Here is a 23424-nt window from a genome sequence, read left to right as displayed (position 1 = left end):
AAAAAAGGGAACTTGTGGGAGGAAGGTGGGAGCGAAAGGAGGGTGGAGATTCCCAGGACAGAAAGGAGGAGGCATCTCTGCAGAAGGGCCCTGAGTAAGGACAGCGTATCCGGGATTCCCACGCAAGCAGATGGAACAGCCTCTTAGCAGTCCCTGACCCGGGAAGGTTTGAAATCAGCGGTGCCCTAGTGACGCCGGAAAAGACGGGGCGGTTGCCATGGCGACGCGGGGCACACATCGGAAATAAATAAATAAGCAGTCGGGCTGCAGCAGCCGCGCCCCCACGGGACCCGCGCCCAAGGGAGGGGCCCCCATGGGCTCGGGTCCCCGCAGCCCGCGCGCCCTCGCCATTGGCACAGCCGGTGGGGGTCACCCCCGGGGGGGTCGAATGGTACAGTCCAGACCCGCAGCCAGCGAGGAGTCGCTGAGCCGGGCGCAGCCGCCGCCGCCCTCAGAGCGGGACCCGAGTCCGGAGGCGGCGATGGAAGGAGTCAGCAGCCACCGGACCCTGTCCTACAGCCGCTGGAGCTACGACAGGTAGAGCGCGCGGAGGGACGGGCAGCGCCGGGCCCTCCAGGTGCCCCGCGTGGGCGCCTGACGGAGGCGCGGACCTCGGGGGCGGGCGTGGCGTGGGCGCCGGACCCCCAGGTGGCTTCGGGCGTGCGGGGCCCCGGGTACGCAGGCCCTTAGGTGCGCGGGGCCGGAGCTCGGGCAGAGCCGTCGGAGGAGGACACGCGGGCACCGAGACCCCTGAGCTGCAGCCCCGCCCCCACCACGCTGCCCCGCGGGCCTCGTGGGCGCTGAAGTGCGGGGGGGAAAAGGCGTGGTGGGGCTGCGGGCGGGGCTGCGGGCGGGGCGGGCGCGGCGGCCCGGATCCAGGCTGCGTGCGCCCCACACTGCCGTGGCCCCGGGGGTCTGCGCCCCGCTGGCCCTCGGCGTGGACAGAGGCTGGCCGCCGGCTGAGTGCCCGGCTCGCTGCCCTGGACCTGCTCGGGGTCGAACTGCAGCCCGCACCCGGCGGTCGGGGCGCCAGAGCCGCGGGGTTGCCAGGCGCCGAGGCCACGGCAAGGGACGCGGCTGCCTGCCGCCGGCGTGGACGGTTTGCAGCCGCTCTCCCCACGCACTTGTCCTAGGGGATGGAATCATCATCGTCCCTGGCGAAATGAGAAAAATAAGGCCAGCGGAGTGACATGGTGATGAAGCAGAGTAGATTTATTGAGATTATATCGGTTCTACCTTTTTCAGTGTATTAAATACTACTTCTCTATTTCACATAAAACCGTGCTGATAGTAGATAATATTTAAAAAGAAAAGTTCGCAGCTCCCTGACTGTCGCCAGAATTTTGGAGTTAAATTTTTGACCCATGGCTCTATATGGTGAAGGCTGGAAGAGAAACTTCAACTGCACGGCTCTCGCCTTCCTAAAGTGCAGCTTTCTACTGCTCTTCCTTTCTCCCTTGGAAAACTCCTAGCTTGGAGTGGTGGTCCAATCCCAGCACCCTGAGAGGGACTGCAAGAGGACTGCAAGGTGGAGCCCAGCCTGGGCAATTTAGCAATTTATCGAGACCCTCTCTGCAAATTAAAAAAAAAAAAAAGAAAGATTGGTTGGAGGATGTAGCAGTGAGAAGGCCCTGGGTTCAATCCCCAGTACTGGGCTGCAAAAAAACAAAACACGCTGCTGCATCTCTGACAACCTTTGTTTTCCTAGATTCAGAGAAACATATGTCCCTCCTTCCCCGGGCTAATTCCCCTAGGACCCCTCTTTAACCACCCTAGGTCTTGCCTCCCATGGATCCCATCTGCTTCTTCCATCTTCACCTTCCCATCTTCATGGTCATCAGCGTGTCCCAAGTTTGTCCTGTCTCCCTCCCTGAGATGGATCCACCTGTTTTCTTTGCATTCACTGCCTCCTTTGGGGAAAAATAGCATTGAATTGGCAGATTCCCTTTTCTCATCAATCCTTAATGAATGTATAACCCTTGCAATCTGCTGTCTACCACCCGTCAATCCCAGTGAACTTGTCCTTTTGAAATGCAGTGTTCTCTATAGACAAAAACTCTAAAGTGACTGGAATATTAATTTTAAAATGAGGCATCTACAAACTTGTGTTCAGATCACAAATTGTATACATTCACGTACTTATTCAACAAACTATGTGCTGGGCCCTGGAGATAAGGGGATAAAGACATAATTCCTTCCCATCCTAGATGAGCTCACCGTTTAGTGAAAATAAGTGATAGCATATGTCAAAAGCCTAATACATATATGAGAAAAAAACCTTAAAATTGAACTGATTCTATAGAGTAACTAGATTTTGTTTTCCTGTAAAAAACAAAACAAAACAGAAAAACTCTGACATTGGGTAGTCTGGATTTAAATCCTGACTCCATCTAGCTAAGCTTGGACAAAGTACATCCCCTCTCTGAGCCTCAATTTTTTCATCTGTCAAATGGGGAAGGGTGAATATAAAATAAGGTAACAGAAAGGGCTTGGACGTGGTAATCATGCAATAAGTCATACTTGCTTTTTTTTCCTAGGAATCTTGGTTTTCAGAAGCTCAGTTTGAAAATCAGTGTTCTCCTTTTTAGACCCAGAAATAAAGGCATTTCCTACCGTGTGTCTTCAGAACTCTAGTCTCCCTTGACAACCTCAACATCTGGGGAGCTATGTGAAAAAACAGCTTCCCTGGGCCTTGTCCAGTCTGATTGAATCAGAATAGCCAAGGGTAGGACCCTGTACTCAGTATTCTGTAAAACGTCCCAGGTGGGATACAGCTGGTTTGTCTGTTCTCTGGAATCACTGGTCTAAACCACTCAACTCTGTTCTCTAATGACTACTTGGTTTTTAAAACATAAATATTGAATTACGAGAAAAATTACACAATTATCAATAAAGCTTTTAAAAGTATTGTGTAGGCAGTACATGCCTGAGGTACACAGATATTAAAAATGAAATTCTATAATTCTTCTGCCCCATCCTCACCCCCAGCCCTCTAAATAACCCCTGTAAATAATTAAAACTCACTTTCCAACTTTGTTGTCTCACCCCTTCCTGTACCACATCTTTGAACTGGGAAACTGTTCTTCTTCAAGTCCTCATCCAAGTTGACCTCTCTGCAGTGTGTTTACTTAGGCTGTTTTTGCTTTTGGTTCTGAGACCATATGTATATCAGTTATCTGTTGCTGTGTAACAAAAACACTCCTAAACATCATAGCTGAGACCAACAACTCTTTTAATTGGCTCAAGATTCTGTAGCTCCTCAATTTGGCCTGGGCTCAGAGAATGAATTTTGTGGTCTAGTTTAGGCTCAGCTTTCCTGGGTGAGCTTACTTACATAGCTGGTCCTTCAGGGAAGAAGTCCAAAACAGTCTCTTGCCACATGTTCCCTCGTCTTCGAACAGGCTCTTTCAGATGTGTTCATATGGTTGCAGAAGGGTCCCCATTGAGACAGCAGAAAGTATAGGACCACTTGAGGCCTAGGTTTGAAACTTGTGTAAGATCCCTGTGGCACAGTGCATTAATTAAAGTCAGTCACAATGCCAGCCTCTGTTTAAAGGGTGGAGAAGTAAACCTCACCTCTTGAAGGGAGGAGCTACAAACCACGTAGGAGAACTTCACAGTCTACCATGATATGCTACTTACATGTTTTAAATTGCTGACTCCTTGTGCTATACAGTGTCCACATATGAACCCATGCCAAAGATCTCTTTTGTTTCATTAGATTCCATTCTCAGGTGACACCCTGGTCTCAATTATCATGCCTTTAACAAATAAATCAATTATCTTCAACCCAGACCTTTTTGCCAAGCCTTAGCTCTACATCTCTAAGTGCTTGTGGACACCTCCATCAAGATATTCCAACAACAACATTAACTCAACATGTTCACAATCAGACGCTTCACTGACAGCAGTATATTCTCTTTTCGGTTTCCTTCCAGTCGAATGAACTCCTCACAACTTTGACATTGGTTGAGAGCTCTCCAAGTCTAGTCCTTCAATCTCTCTGTTCTTGCTGTGCCACTGACTGTTATGAAGGTGAAACAAAACAATGTATGTAAATGACTGGCACAAAATAGGTATGAACAAGTGCATTGGTTTTCAACAGCTTGGCACTTGCTTAACCATTTTGTCTCCACTCAAGCACCAGTCATTTGCTTAAAAGTCTTCAGTGTCAGTGCGATGACCAAACTAACACTCTTCACTCGCAATTTCTGGACCTTCCCAATCTGGACTTCCCTCCAGTTAGCCACAGGATACATCCCTAGATGTTAGTACCTGGAGTTGCTTCAGTTTTGATCTCATGCACAATTATGCCCCACTCTTTAACCTAGGGACATCTTATATGCATTATTCCTTTGTGCCAGAGGGTTATCTATGCCTTCATCTCTGTACTTTTCCTAGTGTATCAGCCTTTTCCTGGCCTCTCCTTCCTTTCCCAGCTTGGACCACATGGTAGATTATTAGAATCATTCACCCAGCATTTTCTGTTCATTTACATATGCCCAGCACAACTCCAGCCTGCATGGATCAGGGGGGTCTTGTTGTGACATCAGAATACTACTACAAAGTGACACGGCTATACAGATTGTCACCCCTTTCACAGTCTTCATCTTCAGCCAAGCCACCTACACCATCTCTCAATCTTTTTTACTTCTCTGTGGCTATTTTCACTCCCGTTGTCCACAACAGCTCCTCCAAACCTTCATCACTCTCAAGGTCCCTCTCTATGTGACTCTTATCCACACCCTCAGACTGTAACCACATGGCCTTGCCTCCAGCTCCTTAGGATATTGATCACATTGAGTGTGATCTTCTGTCACTTCCTGAGTCCACATCAATTCCATTCCATGTTGTCATTCTCTAGTGGGGACTTTTTTGTTGTTTCCAGGTCTTTGCTGTTGTAAACAATTCTGTGATAAACATCCTTGTATAAAGACGATGTTTCCCTCATGTCTGATTATTTGATTTAAATTCCTTTAAGAGAGGCTGTTACTTTCAATTTTTAGCTATTCTCAGATCGTCCTCCAGAGGAATAAATTGATTTCTGTTCCCATAGGCAGTCATTTTAACTGCCCTGTTTTATAATCATCTCTCTGCTTAGGAGTTTGGCCTCTCAGACTCTGAAACAAAGTAGCATAGCTGTTCAGAACTTTGATATAGTACTCAAAGTGATCTGGCTTTGAAGCCCAGCTCTGCCAATTATTGGTTATGTGACTTAACCCCCACCTACGAAAAGGAAAAAATGCCATCTGTCTCTGAAAGTGCCCATTCATTTAGTATGTAATTTTTAAATTTTTATTTAGTATGTAGTTTTTTGAGTGCTTTCTAAATACCAGACAGTATTTTCCACAATGGAGACAGAGCAATGAACAAAACAAACCCGAAGTCCCTGGTCTCATAGTTCTTCCTGTCTAGTGGAGATAAGCATAGACAAATTGTGTGTGTGTGTGTGTGTGTGTGTGTGTATTTTATATATATAAATAATATATAATGTATCAGTGCTAAATGACTTGTATAATAAGTGCAGAAGAAAATAAAGCAGAGTAAGGATGATAGAGTCAGGCTGCATGTGAGTGGTGGTGGTGGTGAATTTTGCTGTCATGTAGTGTGGTCCAAGAACTTTCTGATAAGTTGATACTTCAGCAGAGATATGAAAAAAACAAGGGAGTGCATCATGTGGTTAATGGGGAAAAGTGTTCAATGGAAGGGAAACAGCAAGTGAAAAAGGTCCTAAAGTAGAAGAATGTCCTAGTGTGTTTGAGAACACCAGGAAGGCTCATGTGTCCTTGCACGTCTTTGTAATACTTCTTCCTATTCCTCCTCCAACTCCTGTGTCCCATGCCCCATCCTCAGAGAACCACTGACCTGATTTGTTTGCATTTCCTAGAATTTTATTATTTTATTTTATTGGTACCGGGGATCGAACTCAGGACCTTGCGCTTGCAAGGCAGGCGCCGGAACCACTGAACTAAATCCCCAGCCCTCCTAGAATTTTATATAAATGTAAATCATCTATATAAATGCTAATCATTTCTTTCAGGCAGAATAATTATTTTATATTCTTTCTTGTTGCACGATTCAGTAGATCATTTCTTTTTATTGCCAAATGGTATTTTATTACATGGATATACCACAATTTGTTTATCCATTCATTTGTTGGTAGACATTCAGGTTGTTTCCAGTTTGGGCTATTTAAAATAAAAGCTATTTTGGATATTCAAGTATCAGTCTATGTATGAATGTACATTTTTATTTCTTTTGGTCAAATATTTAACAGTGAGATGGCTGGAACATGTGGTAGGTCTACATTTAACTTTTGAAAAACCTATGCAACTTTTCAAAAGTGAGTGTACCATCGTACATTCTCATGAGCAGTGTATGAGAGTTACAGTTCCTCCACATCCTTGGGACAAACTGGTACAAGCTGTTCAGTCTTTTTATCATTAGCCATTCTAATAGGTCTGTAATGGCATATTGTTGTGACTTTGTTTTGCATTTCCCCAATGACTGATGATGTTGAGCTTCTTTTCATGTGCATATTTGTCTTCTGTATGTCTTTTTCAGGAGAAATGTCTATTAAAATATTTTTCCTATTTTCAAATTGGGTTATCTTATTATTGAGTTTTGAGAGTTCTTTGTACATTCTGGATACATGTCTTTTATCAGATACATACCTTGTAATATTTTCCCCCATCTGTTTCTTCTTCTTCTTCTTTTTTTTTTTTTTGGTACCTGGGATTGAACTCGGGTCCTTGCGCTTGCGCAGCAGGGGGCGAAACTATTGAGCTAAATCCCCACCCCCCCATCTGTTTCTTTTCATTCTTTTATGTATTTTCAAGAACACAGGTTTTTACTTCTGATGAAATCCAATGTATCAATTAGTTCTTTTATGTTTTACACTTTTGGTGCCATAGCTAAGAAATCATTTGCCTAAGTGACAAAGGCTCCCACCTAGGAACTTTCTATTATGTTTCTCTTATGTTTTAAATTTAGACCTGTGCTACATCTTGAGTTAACTTTTTCTTCCCCCCTTGGTACTGCGAATCAAACTCCGGACCTTGCCCTGGTGAGGCAGGTGCGGTGGCACTGAGCTAAATCCCAGGCCCCTTGAGTTAACATTTTGTATATAGTAGTTTCATTTTAAAAATCCAATTGTTCCACCACTATTTGGAAAATAAAGGAAAAGTCCTTTTTTCTTTTTGAACTTTTATTGAAAATCAGGGCCAGTGGGCCTGGGATTTAGCTCAGTGGTTCCACCACTTGCTTCGCAAGCACAAGGACCTGAGTTCAATCCCTGGTACCAAAAAAAAAAAGAAGTTTTGGGCCAGGGATTTAGCTTAGTGGTTTTGCCTGCTGCTGTGCAAGCACAAGGACCCGAATTCGATCCCCGGTACCAAAAAAAAAAAAAAGAAAAGAAAAAGAAAACCACTTGACCTCATTTTAAGTGTATGTCTGTACTATTTTTCTTTGTTTCTTTTCCCTTGCTCTTTCTATCCCTCTGTCTTTCTTCCTCCCTCCTTCTTTCCCTCTCTTTTTTTCTTTTGGAATTACTAGAGGTTGAACCCAAGACCTTTGTGCTATTACCTCCTCAGTGCTTTTTAAATTTTTTATTTTGAGACAGGGCCCTGCTAAGTCACTAAATTGCCCACGCTGGGCTTGAACTTGTGACCCTCCTGCCTCAGCCTCCCAGAGGGCTGGGATTATAGGTGTGCACCACCACACCCAGCTAATATTGCATATTTCTTGGTGATATTATAAATAATACTTTAAAACTTCCAGTTCATTGCTACTGTAAGGTAATATGGCTGGAGTATATTAATTGTGGCAAAATATAACATAAAATGAGCAGTTTCAGTGTTTTCCAAGTGTACAGTTCAGTGGGATCAATTATATTTATAATGTGTAACCATCACCACTATTTCCAGAATCTCTTGATCATCCTGAACAGAAGAAACTCTGTACCTGTTAACACGTTCACGACGGGGCCATAAATTGTATGTCTTGCTCCCAGATAACTTGAACCACTCACTGGTGGTGCATTCATTATTGTCCCGTGCATGACTGTGCCACTTGTATCGCCAGCTGCACAAGCCACTGGATGGGACAGTCCACTAGTGGTTCAAGGCAGCAGGAACGTGTTCAAGGATAACCCCTCATTCACTCTTCTTCCTGGCCCCTGATAATCTTAATGTGCTTTTCTGCTTCTATGAATTTGTCTATTCTAGGCATTTCATATGAGTGGAGTAGAACAATATTTTTCCTCTTGTGTCTTGCGTCTTTCACTCAGCATAACATTTTCAAGATTTGTCCATGTTGTTGCAAGTATGAAAAATTCATTCCTTTTTGGACTGAACAATATCCCATATGTGCTGGGGCGTGCACACACACTCACATATACACACGCCACATTCTGTTTGTTTGTTCACCTGTTGATGAATGCTTCAATTGTACCCATCTTTTGGCTATTGTGAAAATGCTATAATGAATATTGTCATGCAGTATCTGAGTCTCTGTTTTCAGTTCTTTTGTACATATACTTGGGAGTGGAATTGTTGGATCCTACGCTAATTCTATGTTCAGCTTTTTTGAGGAGCCACAAACTGTTTCCTATGAGGCTGTACCATTTCATATTCCTACCAGCAGTGTACAAGGGTAACCATTTCTCCACATCCTTACAAATACCAGTTAATTTCTGCATGTTATTACTAGTCATTCAAGGATGTGTGAAGTGGTATCCTATTGTGGTTTTGATTTGCCTTTCACTAATGATTAATGGTGCTGAGCATCTTTTCATGGCTTACTGGCCATTTGCATAACTTGGAAAAAGTCTTTTTTCAATTTTTAAATCAGATTGTTTATCATTTGTTGTTGAGTTGTAATTATTTATTCTAGATATTAAACTCATATAATGCATGCTTTGCAAATATTTTCTCCCATTCTGTAGGTTGTCTTACCGCTTTCTTGGTAAGAAGCATAGCAGTTCTTAATTTTGTTGCAGTACAACCTATCTTTTTGTTTTCTTTTGTTGCTTAGGCTTTTGGCACCATAGGTAAGAATCCATTGCCAAACCCAAGGTCATGAAGATTTTCCCATTTTCTTCTGTTTTTCTTCTATTTTCAGTTAATTTTTCCATATGGCATGAGATGGGGATTCAACATCATTCTTTTGTACATGGAAGTCCAGTAGCCCTAGCACCATTTGTTAAAGACACTATCATTCTCCTAGTAAATGGACTTGGCACCCTTGTTAAAAATCAACTGGCCATGGGCTGGGGATTTAGCTCAGTGGTTCTGCTGCCTGCCTTGCAACCGCAAGGTCCCGAGTTTGATCCGTGGTACCAAAAAAGAAAAAAAAAATCAATTGACCATTGATGGATAGGTTTATTTCTGAATTCTCAGTTCTCTTTTGAATTGGTTTATACATATATATGCTTATCCTTATACCAGTACTCTCTCCTTTGTTTTGTTTCAATTACTGTAGCTTTGTAGTAAGTTTCAAATAAGACAGCAGTGCAAGGGAGTACTCACGGTGCATGTTTGGGGAAGGCTGGGACTTCTAAGAAATTGAATCACTGAGATGGCACAGAGGGAACTAATGCACAAATCTAGGTATTAGATCTGGGTTCACCAATCAGCTCCTAGCTCACTAGCTATGTAAATATGGCACAGTAAGAGGAAATCCCTATTGCTTGATTGCTTATAAAAACATATCATCCACTTGTAAAAAGAAAAACAAAGGTCAAAGAATTTAGAAAGTATATCAAGTAGATAGTTACTTGATCTCCTTTAGTCTCAGTTTCCCTATTTATTAAATGGGAGTGATGATTTTGCTTATAGTGAAGGGCCACTGTGAGGAGTCAGTGAGAAATTGTGTGCCTTTTCTGGTGGGCTGTGAAGTAGCAGAAAGAGACCACACACATCCACTATAGGATTAGGTGAAGTGAAGCTCATGATTTAATCGGCCTGGAGCTTATCGGTGAGAAGGGAACTACACTGGTCTTCTGTACAACATATCTTTGTGTAGCTTTCTTTGTCCCCTTGGGTCCCAACAAGGCATATAGGTGCACAGATAGATTTATATCAAGTTGAGGATACGGCTGAATTTTTATTGTAAAAGTAGCCCCTTCATACTAAGGCTTAACTGCTTTCTAAAACAAAAAACAAACAAAAAACCCCTAACAAAATATGTGCTTCTCTTTTTAAACATTGAGTTATTCAGGTTCTTGAGCTAGACTTGGCACTAAAACTATATTCTTTTGTGAGGAGTGGGATTGGGGTGTGGGGTGGAGGGTGTGAGAATTCGAAGATGTTTCAACAATGGTTCTGGCTTCTGCTTTCTAGTGTTCCAGAAAGTTATTTCATCACAGTACTCAAATCACTTGCACAGTACATGTATGACCTTGCTAACTCCTCCTGTGAGCCTCCATTCTCTCATCTTTAAAATGGAGATGATGCTATTAGTACCTCACAGGGTGGTTGTGAGGATTAGATGACTTACCTTCTGTGAGGCTTAAGACATGCAGAGTATTTAGGACAGCACCTGGCACATAGTGCTATTTGATTGTTAGCTATTATTATATGATGAGGGACATCCAAAATAACGGGACTTTTCTGTCCTGTTGAATCTGAAAGTTTGGCAGTTCCTGGATAGAGGGAGAAGTACAGTACTCCAGGCAGGCCTGCCCTGAGGTACTCTGAGGAGAGGAGACAGGAAGCAGAGGAGGCTGAGAGGGGTGAGGACTGTGTCTAAGGTGACACTCCAGCCCTTGAAGATGCATGGCTAATGAAGAGCAGGTGGTCACCACATGGGACTAGTTGGGTGAGAGGGGCACAGTTGTAGGGCTTCCAGGCCAGGGATGAGAAGCAGGGTGAGGTAGGGTCTCAGGGAGTGGGGACCTTACCAATGCCTGAGGCATGGATGACAAAGTTCAACTCCTTCGTGGGGATGGGGAGAACTCAGGTATTTTAGAACACTGAAACACACCCTCACTCTTTTTAGTACACCTTTGCAGTACATAATGATTACATTCATCAGAACAGGCCCCCACTCTTAAGACTTGGACCTGTCCGCAGCTATGGAGAGACCACTACAGAGGGACCAATAGGATGACCCCAGCTAACTCCAGACCCCACTTCTGCTGGGTTGAGATCAGCAGAGAAGCTGGAAGGGATCATGAAGTACAGACCAGCCCTAGGGACAGCCAGGATGAGTACTGTGTCACTTAGGCTCCCAAGCAACTTATTTGGAGGAAAGGTGATAAGACATATTGTCTGTACACTGATTTTATGAAGCAGGAAAGTGTTTTGGAAAGAGCTGGGAAGAGAGGAGTCTAATATTTGATTCTGGCTCCCCTGCTAATTTCCATTCTGATCTGGGCAAGACATTGGTTCTCGGGGCCTGTTTTCTCTGAAGTTGAAGAGACTGGACTGGTTGAGTAAGCACTTGTCTGCAGCCTGTGGCCTCACTGTGTGTTTTGTGATTGGAAAGTCCAGGGTGGATGGATAAAATAGGGCAGGTGGGGATGGGAGATCCAGGCCTTGGCAGTGGCAGCTCAAGTGAAGCCCCCCTGAGGCAGGTGATGGAGGCATTGTTGTTCCAGAGCCTCTGAGTACTGCTGCTTCTCTTCCGGTGGCTTTTTAGCAGGACAGGACTAAGACCAGTGGACTGGGCAGGCCAAATGGTAGTGGTAGTGCAGGGGGTCAGCGAGGATCCACTTTGAAAGGACAGTGAGTGGGATGGAGGTGTCTGTCTCCTTTAGCTCCATCCTGAGCAGTGTGGCCAGTCCCTAAGGCGCAGCATTTAGCCCTTGGGGCTCAGGTGTGTGTTCCCAATCAGCCTCCCTCTGCAGGTTTGGGCAGGTGTTCTGGTCTTCAGATCCAGAGATGAGCAAAGAAAACTCTAGGGTGTGCGTCTGGTTTTCCGTGAAGTCAGCAGGCTTTAGGGAACAACCTGACTATGCTGTTATCTAAGAAACAGCTTTCTTTTTATTTTTTTTTTGTTACCAGGGATCGAATTTGGGACCTTGCGCTTGTGAGGCAGGTGGCAGCACCACTGACAAGAAACAGCTTTCTGTGGGTAATAATGCTGGAGAACTATTCAATAGATGGGAAGCCAGTGTCAGAATGAAGGGCACAGAGCTCAGGTCAGGGGGATCAAGGCCCAGTGTCCTAGGACTGCGGAGTCAGGGAGGGCTGACACCAGGGAATCAGTGACCCAAGATTCTGTCTTTACAAGGAATTATTCCCAAACTGGCTCTGCCTCCCCGCCCCCTCTGGCACTGAAGATCAACTCAGCACTATGCTAGGATCATCACAGTTTATCCAGGGGCCCCTGGGGCCTGGCCCTGGCCCTCCCTCCACATTCTGACATCCCGTGGTTTCCCTCCTCCATCACCGTGGTCAGAGCAGAGAGCAGATGCAGTGACGGTCAGGCTCCTCTGGGAGGAGGATTTAGGGAGTATGCACCTGTGCGCACCTCTAAGGTATGTGCACACTGAGACATTTGGAGGAGGATTGCACCTTTGGGGAGGAGGGTGTGAGTGCACCCAGGGTGGCCATGTGGATGTGTACCTGTGGTGTGCATCGCAGTGGAAGCAGGCAGAGAGAACTGATGGAGGAGGGAGACAGACCAGCTCCCTCTCTTTTGTGTTGGGCAGAGGGATTGGGAAGTGAGGCACGGACAGCACTCTACCTTCTCTGAGCCCCAAACAAGGCACATGAGGTGTAAGAGCCTGCTTGAACAGCCGCCTTTTCCTGGGAGCTTCTGCATGGCTGACTAAGCAAGCGCCCCATCCTCTACCAGCACTCTTATGCCCAGCGGTCTGCTCAGATCACTGGGCTGAAGAGTCCTCATGTGACTTTGGGCAGGGGGCGATGGAGGCACAGGGCCCCTCTCTGCCTTCCAGGACCGTCCCGGAGAAGCTGAAAGTGGGGACCCGGCTCTGCTACTCTACTGCGAGGGGCTTTGGGGCAACCCGGGGCCGCATCAATGTTGGATGAGCCTGCACTGCGTGTGTGCGCCCGATAACATCTTCCCTGGTCTCACTGTTAGTGTAACTGGAGAGCCCAAGGACCCAGGCTGAGCCGGCGATTCACAGTCTTGTCACTGCGTTGCTACCATAGGGGAACAGGGGCTGGGGTGGGGAGGCTGGCACAGGCCCCGGGGTGTGTCCTGGGTCAGGGTCGGGGCTGGGGCCCAGCCTCTCCGGGCGGGGGTCGGTTCCAGCCTGGCCTGTCCTCAGCCCCTGCCTCCTGGTGCCAAGTTACACCTCCTCCCCAATCGGGTCACCTCACCTTCCCCGGGGTGTCATCTGACTGGCGGCTTGTCCTTGGGGCAGTTCAGTCCCATCCCCCTACTTGCCTCTGGGGGTCCCCCTGGGGGAGGGGCTGGAGCTTTGGCTGGTTGGACAGAGCCCCCTGAGGGAAGGAGAGGGAGCAGCAGCCACCCTGACAGCAAAGAGCCTCCCACTGCCGGTGAGTGTCCCCATTCGAGTGCTGGGGGAAGGGCTGGGAGGGCAGCTGAGGTCCAGCCCAGAGGGGTCAAGCTTCTGGGCACTCTGACCTTTTCCACCCCAGCCCCTGGCCCTTAGGCTCCTGATACCATAAACCCCACTGCCCTACCCAAGCCGTGCCCTAAGGGCAGCAGTGAAGTGGTCTCCAGTCCCAAAGCACCTGGTATTTGTTGGCTGTGGTTGGGAGGAGGCTGTTACTGAGTGTGGCTTTGGTGGCCTGGTGTGGACAGCCTCTGGTGGGCAGTGTTTGTACTGATCAGTGAACCATGCATGGCTAGTGGGCTGGCAGCCTGTCTTTGTAAATAGTTCATTGGAACATAAGTACACCTACTCGTTTAAATGTTTTCTGTGGCTGCTTTCACTCTGACTCCGAGTTGAGGATATTCACGCCTGAAATATTTATTCTCTGGCCCTTTCAGGAAAGGTTTGTGGACCCTGTGAGCTGCTCCCCAGTGCTGCTCTGCCTGACCCTGCACCTGGGTCTGTTTCCTCCTTCCTCCTTGTGCATCCCACACACCTGAAAAACCCATGCTGGCTGCTCTCCACACCTGGGAACCTTACTTTAGGGTCCACTCATCTCATACCCAGTGACCACTCTTCTGTCTAGCAAGAGGACACAATGACTGGGGCAGCAAGCATTCCAGAACCTGACAGGGTAGCTGAGGGCTGAGGGAGGACCCTTGCCTGATCCCTTCCTAGGTGACGGTGAGCATAGCTTCTCTGGGACCCACACATCTATCCTGGTATTTGTGAAGCTAAGCAGGCCAGTTCTGGGCATGGGCTTCCTGTCATTCTACCTGTGGGCCAGGCCAGGAGCTGGTCACAGCTGAGGTCTCAGTGGAGTAGTGGAGAGACACTGCAGAGTGGGTGGGGTTTTAGAGGGCAACCCCTTCACTGCCAAACCCTCCTCAGCCCGCTGCTCTGCTGCTTCCAGACCTTGGCACCATTGAACCCCCTTTCCTCCAAGTCCCAGGTTTTTTCAAGCAATACAGAGCCTCCTTTTCTTAGTTCCCCTTTGCACACCTGAGTGAGTTCAGGGGTCCATATACTGGCAGGATAGGAGCAGAGGAAACCTACTCAGCCTGAAGATTTGAATGCATTCCTCCTGTGCTGTCACTAGGTGGCGCCCTCGAGGTGTCAGTTCCTCACAGTGTTTCTGACCCTTCCCACCATTCACAGGTCCAGTTACAGCCGCAAGGCTGTGGTCACGTGCTGTGTATCCCACAGGCCTGACCAGCTCTGTGTTCCCACTGAGGCAGCTCCTGGACACCTCCAGACTGTGTCCCAGGGCGTTTTGGTCCAGTTGGACAAGGCTGTCAGGGACTGCCTGAAGCCTTAGTTTCCCATCGGCTGGTACTACCCCACAGGTCTTCCTGAAGGCTGGGGCTGTCTGTTCCCTGGCCTCTTGCCTAGCACAGGGCCTGGCGCAGAAGACAGGGCAGAGGTTTTTGGCGGCGAACAATGTGTAAATAGAAGAGAGCGTTGCTACCGTTGTTTGCACCACCTTAGTTTGTCTAATGCATGCACTTTTTAATACCCAGCTATCCTTGCAGGAAGCCAGGAGGAGGTCGAAAGCATAAGTGTGCCATGAGGAGGGGTCAGTTCGGGGACAGGAGCAGCCTTTCCCCTCTTCACCTGGTTCTGGTGGGTTCCAGCCTTCTCAGAGCACTGAGTAGTCACAGGGAGGGCCAGAGACTGCTACTTGTTTCCAGAGAGTTTCAGGCTTATCTGATCCTTTTCTGAAACCAGGAGCAAATGGGGACCAGAGATGAGAGAGATGGGCTCCATGGCCTATTATGGCTCCCTTCTCACCTGACCCCAGCTCAGGCTCCCAGTCTAACTGGGAACCATGTTAGCTGTCTGTGGGTCCCAGACATGGCTTGGAGAGCCACACCTGGGGTTGGAGCGGGGACAGCCACCCTTCTGCCGAAGCAACTCTTGCTGACAGCTAGGGCCAGCGTGAACAAGGCCCAAGGGGGGAAGGGCAGTGGTAGTGAGGTCTGAGGTTGGACTCTGCTGACACTATAGATGGCCAGTGGGGTCCTTCCCCTAGGCAGGTCCTAGGAAGAGTGAGTAGTTCTGCCCACTGTCCCGTTGCATCGGCAGAACCCAGGCCAGCTTGGGCTCTTGAGAGTGACCCCTGGAAGGTGTCCTTTGCTGAATCTCCCCCTGCCCCTGTGAGCTTGTACTGACACGCAGGTGCCATTTCCCTGCCTAGAACAAGCTCCCGGAGTAAGACTGGCATAGCTTACCGGGGTAATTACTGGTTTGGGTTCGATTTCCATTTAAAACAGTAATCCTAGGCTGAGCTGGGTGTCAAATCTGAAGGTTGATTATTAGTAACATTTATCAGCAGCCTCTCAGCTTCAGGCAATTACAGCTGATCTGCCATTCCTGCTCCCAGGTTGAACAAAACTGCCAGCCTCTTCCCTATCCACCCTCTTCATTCCCCTCCCCTTTCCTTCCCTTCCCTCCCCTCCCCTCCCCCTAGCAGCCAGCCGAGGAAGGGCAGGAGATGGGAGCCACCTCATGAGTCACTGTCACCCTGTGTATAGGGGCCCATGTGCTTGCTAAGCACTTGTGCTTCCCAACAGCAGTCTTCATGTTGCAGTCACGTGAACTCTCAATCTGTTTCTCTCGGAGCCAAGAGGAATCCTTGCAGCTGACAGATAAGAACTGGTGTCCTGGCTCCTTGTCATATGACATGTTTTCAACTGCATGGGGGTGTCTCCTGACTGCCTTCCAGTGCCCAGAGCAGGGAGAGGCAAGAGAAGAATTTACCTCCAGTGCAAAACTTAAGGGACTACCAAAAGCTCAGTAATCAACAAAAATAACATACCAATGCAATCTTTTTTAAAAATCAAAAAGAATGCAAAAACATCTATAACAAAACCAAAACATTAATGAAGACACCATGTAGCCCTAGACTTGCAGGATTTGGCCTCACTCTAATTCCAACCTCATTGGATCCTGTCTTTGCTTAAAATTTTGGTCTTGTTTATCATGGACATTTTGGCATTCGTTTTGTTTTGTTTTGTTTTTTGGTACCGGGGATCAAACTCGGGTCCTTGCGCTTGTGAAACAAGCGGTGGAACCACTGAGCTAAATCCCCGGCCTTTGGCATTCACTTTGATCCAAGCATTATATCTCTCATGCTCACAGCTCTGGCCCCACTGCTGTCACTTCCCAATGGGCCCTCAGCCCTGGCACCTTTACCATTCCTGTCTACAACTGCCTTGGGCAAGGTGGCTCAGCTTCTTTTCTGAGTGGGGACCCAGTGTGGCAGGGGACCCAGGGACCCATCCATGGCTGTCCTGGGGTGTCCATCCCCTCACTCCATCTCTCAGGACCCTGCTTCTGCCTTCAGGCACCTCAAAGAGAGCCGCTGGTAGGTTCCCATGGCAACTGTGGTGGTAACTGGAGAACAGAACTTGCTGGTCTTACTCCACTGTTATAATCACATCCAGCCAGGGCAGTGCAGGCACACTGGACCATGCCCCCAGCACACTAATTGGAAAGGGAGCATTGATGGATGTGTACGGAGGTGGGGAAAATTACATTTGCCTCAATTCCTCCCAGGGAAAGGACAGCATGTGGCTGAGGAAGACAGTGCTGATCTGGTTGTGACAGGGAAGTAAAATTCTGAAGTAGACCTGGATGCCTGCTGACCAGCCTTCTGCAAAGGGTAGGTCTCCTTCAGGGCAGGACTCCTGTGGTGCTGAGCGGGTCTGTGAGCAAAGCACCCTGACTCCCGGAAGCACCCTCCCCCACTCCCCATGACTGCGCTCCCTCTGTTTAAAGAATAAACAACATTTCAGAAAAGTTAGTGTAAAGGGTGCCAAGATGCCAGATCATGTCCAGGACTTGAGGCATTGTCGTGTGTTAAGAAGTCTCTCATGCTGGGGGCCAAGGGTTTCAAGTGACAAACATCAGAAGCATCTCTGTCCTGCCTGTTTTACACCATGACCTCCCTTCTGAACTTCCACTGCACTACAGAGCCAGCTGGTCGCCCTGCCTGGCAGTAGTAGGTCATCCTGTCCCTCTAAGGATAAGAATTGGTCACTGCCCTTGCTGAGCATCAGCTTCATCTTCTATGAAACAGTGATACTAGTGCCCTCTGTAAAGGAGTTTGTGCCCCATTAAAGGAGCAGATGCAAAGTGCTGTGACAGCCTGAGCAGTCCTGTTCTATGGGGCCTTGAAGGACAGAACCAGAACCAAAGGGAGGTGGGTTTGGGCTTGAAGTGAAGAATTTGCCAGCTGCAGAGGTGGAGGGACCACTCTGAAAGACCAAGCACCCTGATGTGGGAAGTAGGCAGGAGGAGATTTCAAAACCACCTGCCCGGCTTGGCTTCACCAGAGCTTTGGGTCCCAGGAAAGTGTCGCCCTGAGGGATGCAGCTGGCCCAACCCTGAGGGTGTCGGTGATTCTCTTTGACCGTCCTTCCCTGATCTTCCTCCAGGCTGTCATGGGCAGAAACCTCAGAGCAGCCTCAAGGTGAGGATGGTCCTTCTTGGAAGAAGCTGGCTTCACCCACAGTTGATAAATTCCCCCTTTGTTTCTGGTTTACTTCTGGTTTAACCCTGTGAACCAACCCGTAAACCTGAGAGCTTGGCCAGGAAGGGACCAGCGAGGAGCCAAAGAAGAGCTGGCCCGAGCATCCATTTGAGAGGCCTAATGACTCTGATGGAGGGTTCCTCCTTGCAGCAGGACGGATGTCTGAGAGAGCAGGAGTGATGGAGGGGTGAGCTCCCCCACTCCAGGTGCAAGCACTCATACAGCCCCCACCCGGAAGCTGTTCATATATGTGCAGTCACCGGAGACCTGTGGCCGGACTGGTTCTGACCCTTCCATCCTTTGAGGCTGCAATATTGTGGGGTATGGAGAGGTGCTGTTTCAGCTGATATCCTGTGATTCTTCTCTATTCTGGAGATCGTGAGAGTTGACAGAAAGGGCTCACTTTGACGCTCTCCTCCCCCAGCTGTTCGTCTCTCTATGAAACGTCATCTGTCTTCTTGACCAACTAGGGGCCTAGGTCTCCAGGGTCCAATCAGGATGGGGCCAACAAGACCCAGTTTTTTACCTGAATATCACTTGTCCCTTCAAAATTTGAAGTTGGATCCCAAGGTTTTTAATTAATCATTGCTTCAAGTTCTCATGGAAATTTTGGACGTAATATTTAGAAGAGCTTGGCAGAGGATGGCCAAGGAGGGGAAGAAGTGGGGCTGGAGGCGGGGAAGGGAGAGACAAGAAGGTGTCACATTCAGGGATTAGGCTGGAGAGGCTGGCAAGAGCCTCAGGAGAGGTAAGCAGCTTAGAGTCTGTGCTGAGGCAGTGGGACGCCTCTGAAGGGCTTAAGCAGGTCAAGGGAGGGTATCACCAGATTTGCATCTAGAAAGCGCACTGTGGTGCCAGTGGAGGATGAATTTGAGAGGAGCAAGCTGGTGGCAGGCCCCAGACAGGGAGGCCCTAACCCAGAGTAGTTTGGGGGAAGAGAGGGTAGAGTTGAGAAATACTCATTAGAGAACATCGGAAATGTTCCAGAGTTGTCTGAATTGGCAGAAGCAAGTGGGCAGGGCAAAGCAAGCAGCTATGATGGCCCCTCAGAGGGCTGACTCATGTCAGTGCTGAAGACAGGGGTGTAGAATGAATGGTCAGCCTCGCAGGAAGTCCGTACCTGCATGGCCCAGTGAGAGGTGCCACGTGGTATCCCGGGTACTGTATCCAGAAAGCAAGGAGACAGAAGGTTTAGAGTGAAGGGGAGGGTTGACACCGTGAAGCTTTGGGCATTCTCCATACAAAAGCTGGAGGAAGTGAAGCCCCGGGAGGGGTTGAGATCACCCAGGTAACACTTCAGATGGAGCAAGAAGACAAGAGGCTGAGGACAGAGAAGCAAACTTTCACTCCCCCATAGGCCTCCACAAGGCACAGTGTTGGGCACTGCAAGACAGCAAGACAGCAGTCACAGTGTCCTCTGACTGTGGTTTCTCCAGATGGGCCCTTTATCCTCGATGCACTTGACTCTGCCTGGGTTACCATAGTAACATACAGAAGCAGGGACAGATGGTCTCTGTGTTGCCATGGAAACCAGCAATTGGGAGTCCCTGTGTGGCATGGCAACTGAGACCTTGAGGATTTGGTCTGGTCCTAAAGGATTTGGGAGGGAGATGAGACCAGCAGGTTTGCCATGTCCCAGTTAATCGGTGATAGCAATTGTTAGAATGACTGTTGCTACGGTGATGAAGGGAGACACCCAAGTGGGCTTGTGCTGGCTTCCATCCTGAGCTGAATACAAGGAATTTCACCAGGCTCCAGGTCTTTGTGAGCAGCCTGAAGCAAGACCATCCCCCAAACTCACTCCATCCTCTGGGCACCATGGGGCCAGGACACCTTTGCCTTCTTTCTGGGTTTGCACTCTTTTGCCGAGACAGGGATTTTGTTCCCAGGAGGCACTCCCTGGCCCATGGGATCTCAGCATTCAAAGCAGCACAGGAAAGCTGGGCCCCTGAAACGAGGCCACCGAAGAGATCGGTAAGCACTCAACACCCCTGCTTTAGCCCATGGACCCCACCCCTGTGTCGCCTCCATCCATCACCCTCATTGGCCTCACCCTGTCCTGTTCCACAGCCTCCCCTTCTTCCTACTGCTGCTCCCCTCTCACCACATGGGGTCCCCCAGCCTCCCCCTCAAGCCCCTTGGGTTCTAGATAGGTAATGGGGAGGCCTTATTACCTGATCTGCCCAGACCTCAGGGTGATCTTCCACTACACTCCTGCCCTCCGCCTCTTCTAGTGGCTCCTCCTTCGAGCCTCTGCCTGCCCCTACCACGCCTATGATCCATTCCCCCAGCCCAGCCACTGCTGCCCTTCTTCTGTCCTGCACCTGCATGCTGTACAGCCCCCCCCGCCCCCACAGTGTGGGCACCCTGGGAAAGTCCCTTTGCCCTGCTCCATAGCTTAGCTTACCTCCTCAGATGGCTAAGACAAAGGCACTGAAGTCCCTGAGTGACCGAGGCCTGGCTGGGCAACAGGTGGGGATGAGATGAGGCAGCAAGGGTGTGGAGAGTCACGGCTTTTTTTCCTCCTAGGAGCTCAAGCAGGAGGAAGTACTGGAAGGAAGGAAGGGAGATCGCTGGGTGAGCTGGCGGGAGAGGAGGGAGTGCTGCCCTGGGGAAGGCCACCCACAGGAGACCACAGGGAGGGGTGGGGTGCGGGTAGCTTGGTAGCTGTGGACCTCATCATTTGTGTTGGTGCATGTGTGTGTGTGCATGTGTGCCTGTGTGCGCGCACGCGTGTGCGTGTGTGTGTGTGTGTGTGTGTGAGAGAGAGAGAGAGAGCGACATGGGGACATGGGTTAGGGGAGGGTGTGTCTGCACTTACAGTGGCTTCGGTGGGCTTGGTTTGTTGCTCAGATACTCCTGTGGTCCTTTTGACCTGATTCTCACCAGATGGTGCTGACAGGAGACCCAAAGGGCTGGGCTCTTTGCATCCCTATGCTAGGATTCAGCCAGTCCTTCCCAGGCGGGAGGTATCCTTCACATATATCCCAGATCCACTGAGGGGTGCTAGAGCCTCCTGCCCCACTGTCCACCTACCTAGAGCTGCCTATGCCGTGACCCAGGCTGGCACCCCCAGGCCTGTCTTCTGCAGTCAGGAGATGAGCCTTACCTAGCGCTCCTGACCAGGCCCTCATTTGTGGTCCCTAGGAAGTATTTCTTAGCCCAAGAGGATGATAAGAAATAGCTACCCTGTGAAGGAGGCTGCTCAGCCCTGAGTACAGAGGAGGAAAGATGATGAAATCCCCTCCCTAGCTGCAGAGTAGCTGCTGACGGTACCCAGCACCCAGGGAATCTGCCTGCTCTTCAAAAGGACCAGAGAAATGGGCCTTCTGGGATTCTGATTTGCCCCCTTATGGATATCGATCCTGGGACACTGATTTGTGATAATTGTTCCATAAAAAGAAAGCTTTGTGGAGAACTGTGGGTCTCAGGTATGGCCCCAGAGCAGAGGCCTCCCAAGCTGCTCCTTTTTCTCACACAGTCTCAGACCAAGTTGACTTTTTAGCCTAAAGCAAGTCCCAGGAAGAGAGTGGGGTGGTGGAGTATATGGTTTGAACCTGGTTCCCAGGCTTACCCACAGGGGAGAGGGAGGAGCCCTAGGAGATAGCCCAGAGGGATGCCTCTACTGTGGTGACCAGTGAGGCCTGAAGACTTCAGGTCTGTTGCTGGTGTGTTTTGAATGATAGGAGCTGATGAGTCTTTTTCCTGCACCTACCACCCCATTGGCTGTCCAGGCTACAAATGTCTTTGAGATCCCACAACCAGCCTCTTCTTTAACCAGCACAACCAAGGCTTCAGGGCAAGGTCACACTGCAAGTTCATGGAGAGTCAGAACTAGAACCCTAGAACCCAGGCAATCTGCTCAGTGTTCTTTCCACACACTGAAGATGAGGAAGCCTATCTGGAGGTTTCCAGAGGGGAGCAAAGGGACTTACTGGGAGTGATGGTCCTTTGGCTATGACCTTGCCTTATGTAAATGGAGGCCCTGAGCATAGTATGGACTATATATCTACAGCTGATGGCTGGCTGGCAGGGATTCCTAGCCAAACTGGGTTTCTGGGATTTGGTACCTCTCTGTACCGGGAGCCCCCAGCACCACACTGGCTCTTCTATGTTGAAAGGCTCTTCCAGTGTCCCTCGGTGCCAGGGAAAATTGCATAATTCAAGAGGGTGGCAACAAGCATGAGATTTCACCTGTGGTGACCAGTCCCGTACAGGCACATAGGGGAAGTAAGGAACCAGGGAGACTCAGGGTTGAGGGCTGAATCATAGGGTCAAATCTCCGCGGGTTGGGAACAGTTATACTTAATGGCAAAGTCACAAGGTCCAGCCACTTGGGGATTCAGGAGAGCAAGAGAACCCTGGCTCTTGGGTCATGGTGTTTCCTCCTAGGTTTTACCATCATACTGGGAGCTTAGGTGTCCATGAGGATAGTGCCTCACACCCCAATCTCTGAGTTTCTTTTTGTCTTCAGTTTGTTGAATGTCACCTCTATGTCACCTACCCCTTACTGGCATCTTGTCATCATTTGAAACTGTTCCACTTCTGAAATCTTAATCTCTTTGTCTCTCGTTATGGGTTTTATCTCCCTCACTGACAGTGTCTGGTCATGGAGACTTTTAGGCTCTGAACTCCTAGTTTTTCTCCTTCTTCTGACTCAGCTCGTGTTCCTTCCCTGCCTGGACCCTGCAGTGTGTCACTGCAGCTGCTTACCTTTTGCCACCTGGCCCACCCCAAACTTAGGACTTGTTAACTGCCTGCCCTCTCTAAAGGAGAATGCGGATCCCCTAGTGAACTGACACCAGCCGTATTGATATCCACAGCCTCACCCGAGTCCCTGCCTGCTGAGGCTACTCCAGTTCCCCCACAGTGATTTCAAAGCTCTCCCTTAGAACCCTCTGCTTCCCTACACCACAGCTCCCATGTGTATTCTCAGCAAGTCAGCCTTGACTCTGACTCTGCAGAGAAAAGAGAACTCGTCAGGAAAAATTTCTTTCATCTCTGCCCTGGGCTCCAAGCTTACCTGCATTCATGCCTCTGGCGCCCATCACCTGAGAGACAGGTGGCCCTGTTCCAGGTAGCCTCTTCCCCAGGGATCTGATAACCTTTCCTCCACCTCCAGGAGCCTCACTCTTTGCTTATCCTTTCTTCCTGTGGATCTTCAGTGCCCCTCCTCTACTGGCCCCTCAACTGTAACCTAGTTAAAAAAACAACCCAGAATCCTTCGACTTCACAATCTCCCCTCACTCTGTCATGCTCCAACAGCTAAGATCAAAGTCAGTGTCTGCCAGCTCCACTTCCTCACCTCCTGCTGAGTCCTCAGTCCTCTACAGCGGACTTCCGCTCCTGCTTCACCACC

At 49.0% G+C, this 23424-nt stretch overlaps 1 protein-coding gene across 11 annotated transcripts in view; it reads left to right on the top strand.

Moving 5' to 3' along the window:
* The first annotated feature begins 309 nt into the window (after positions 1-309).
* Tub (TUB bipartite transcription factor) overlaps positions 310-23424 on the top strand; it is an 87713-nt gene continuing 64598 nt past the window's right edge. For 2 of the 11 annotated variants that reach the window (XM_087211754.1, XM_021263743.2), the window contains exons 1-4: positions 412-537; positions 17090-17195; positions 19955-20039; positions 20595-20642. In XM_087211754.1, the coding sequence (XP_087067880.1) occupies positions 17168-17195; positions 19955-20039; positions 20595-20642 (161 nt within the window). In that variant the 5' untranslated portion in view covers positions 412-537; positions 17090-17167. Of the gene's footprint in view, positions 538-17089; positions 17196-19954; positions 20040-20594; positions 20643-23424 lie in introns of all 11 variants that reach the window. The other 9 variants (XM_021263741.2, XM_021263742.2, XR_002397158.2 and 6 more) reach the window with 8 other exon arrangements.

Source organism: Heterocephalus glaber, unplaced genomic scaffold (genome assembly GCF_053883595.1).
Source record: "Heterocephalus glaber isolate CG9 unplaced genomic scaffold, H.glaber_assembly_v1.0 deba00001428, whole genome shotgun sequence".
In the NCBI taxonomy this organism is placed as follows: Eukaryota; Metazoa; Chordata; class Mammalia; order Rodentia; family Bathyergidae; genus Heterocephalus; species Heterocephalus glaber.
This window is presented reverse-complemented; position numbering and strand designations above follow the sequence as displayed.